Below are 1,129 nucleotides of genomic sequence, written 5' to 3'. Positions count from 1 at the left end.
CCCCCACCCTTACCCCGCGCTTCCCACACCAGTGGGGCCGCGAAGGACACGGGCCGGGTCCGCGGTGTCCCCCCGACCCTCTCCGCACATCCGCCGGGGTCCCGCCCCGCCGCGGGGCCGCATCTGCCGGCACATTTGGGCGGGCGCGGCCCCTCCCCGCGGGCACATCTGGCGGCCGCGGGGGGCGGCCCTCCGCCGGGGCGGGAGGAGCGGCTCTCGGCGCAGCCCCGCCGCCGGTCGGGGCGGGCAGAGCCGGCGCGGCGCGTAGGGGAGAGGCGGCCCGATGGGGCGGTCGGCCCGTAACCTGGCCCCGCTCCGGCTGCTGCTGCTCCTGGCGCTGGGGCACGCCTGGACTTACCGGGAGGAGCCGCAGGACGGCGACAGGTGAGTGTCCCCTGGCCGCGGGTCCCCCCGCACTCCTCTTCTTTTTTCCTTTCCTGTTACTGTTCTCATTTTCCACCCGGCGCCCTGTCTTGCAGGGAGGTCTGCTCGGAGAACAAAATCGCCACCACCCGCTACCCGTGCCTGAAGCCCACAGGCGAGCTCACCACCTGCTTCAGGTGAGCGCGGAGCCGCGGGACACACGCGTGGGCGCGGCTTTAACCCCGGGGGCACGCGCGTGTCCGTGTCGAGCTGCTCGCCTCTCCCGTGCCCCACGCGGAGCCACCCGGCGTTCCGACCCCCCGGGCGCTGAGGGAAGGGGAGCTCGGTCACGGCGTGTGGCATCTCCGCTGGTGTCTGGAGAAAAGGTCGGGTAACGCCGCCAGTGTCACCTCCAGGGCAGCGCTGGAGAGGGTGCGTGGGGTTTGGCCGCTGGACTCCGGCTGTCAGTCGTCGATGAGGATGGGTGCAGCCAGGAGGGCACTGGAACTGCATCAGTCTCAGGATGACCAGGGAAATGTGCTGGGCTCACCCCAGCGGGAAGCCGTTTGCGTTTAGGTGGATGAATCAGACCTTCAGAACGAGTGAGTGCTTCAGCTCTGAGGGAGAAGTCAACTGAGGCCTCTGCAATTAAATTAATTTAATGCAACCCCAAGTTTCTCTTCTCTTCTCTTCTCTTCTCTTCTCTTCTCTTCTCTTCTCTTCTCTTCTCTTCTCTTCTCTTCTCTTCTCTTCTCTTCTCTTCTCT

The 1,129-nt window shown here is 66.8% G+C and overlaps 1 protein-coding gene across 1 annotated transcript in view; it reads left to right on the top strand.

Annotated features, from left to right (window-relative positions):
• CCBE1 (collagen and calcium binding EGF domains 1) overlaps positions 218–1,129 on the top strand; it is a 92,206-nt gene continuing 91,294 nt past the window's right edge. The window contains exons 1-2 of the mRNA XM_021380395.1: positions 218–384; positions 480–560. Coding sequence (XP_021236070.1) covers positions 284–384; positions 480–560 — 182 coding nt within the window. The 5' untranslated portion in view covers positions 218–283. The remainder of the gene's footprint in view (positions 385–479; positions 561–1,129) is intronic.

Source organism: Numida meleagris, chromosome Z (genome assembly GCF_002078875.1).
Source record: "Numida meleagris isolate 19003 breed g44 Domestic line chromosome Z, NumMel1.0, whole genome shotgun sequence".
Classification (NCBI taxonomy): domain Eukaryota; kingdom Metazoa; phylum Chordata; class Aves; order Galliformes; family Numididae; genus Numida; species Numida meleagris.
The sequence above is the reverse complement of the archived record's forward strand: the minus strand, read 5'-3'. Positions and strand labels throughout refer to the sequence as shown.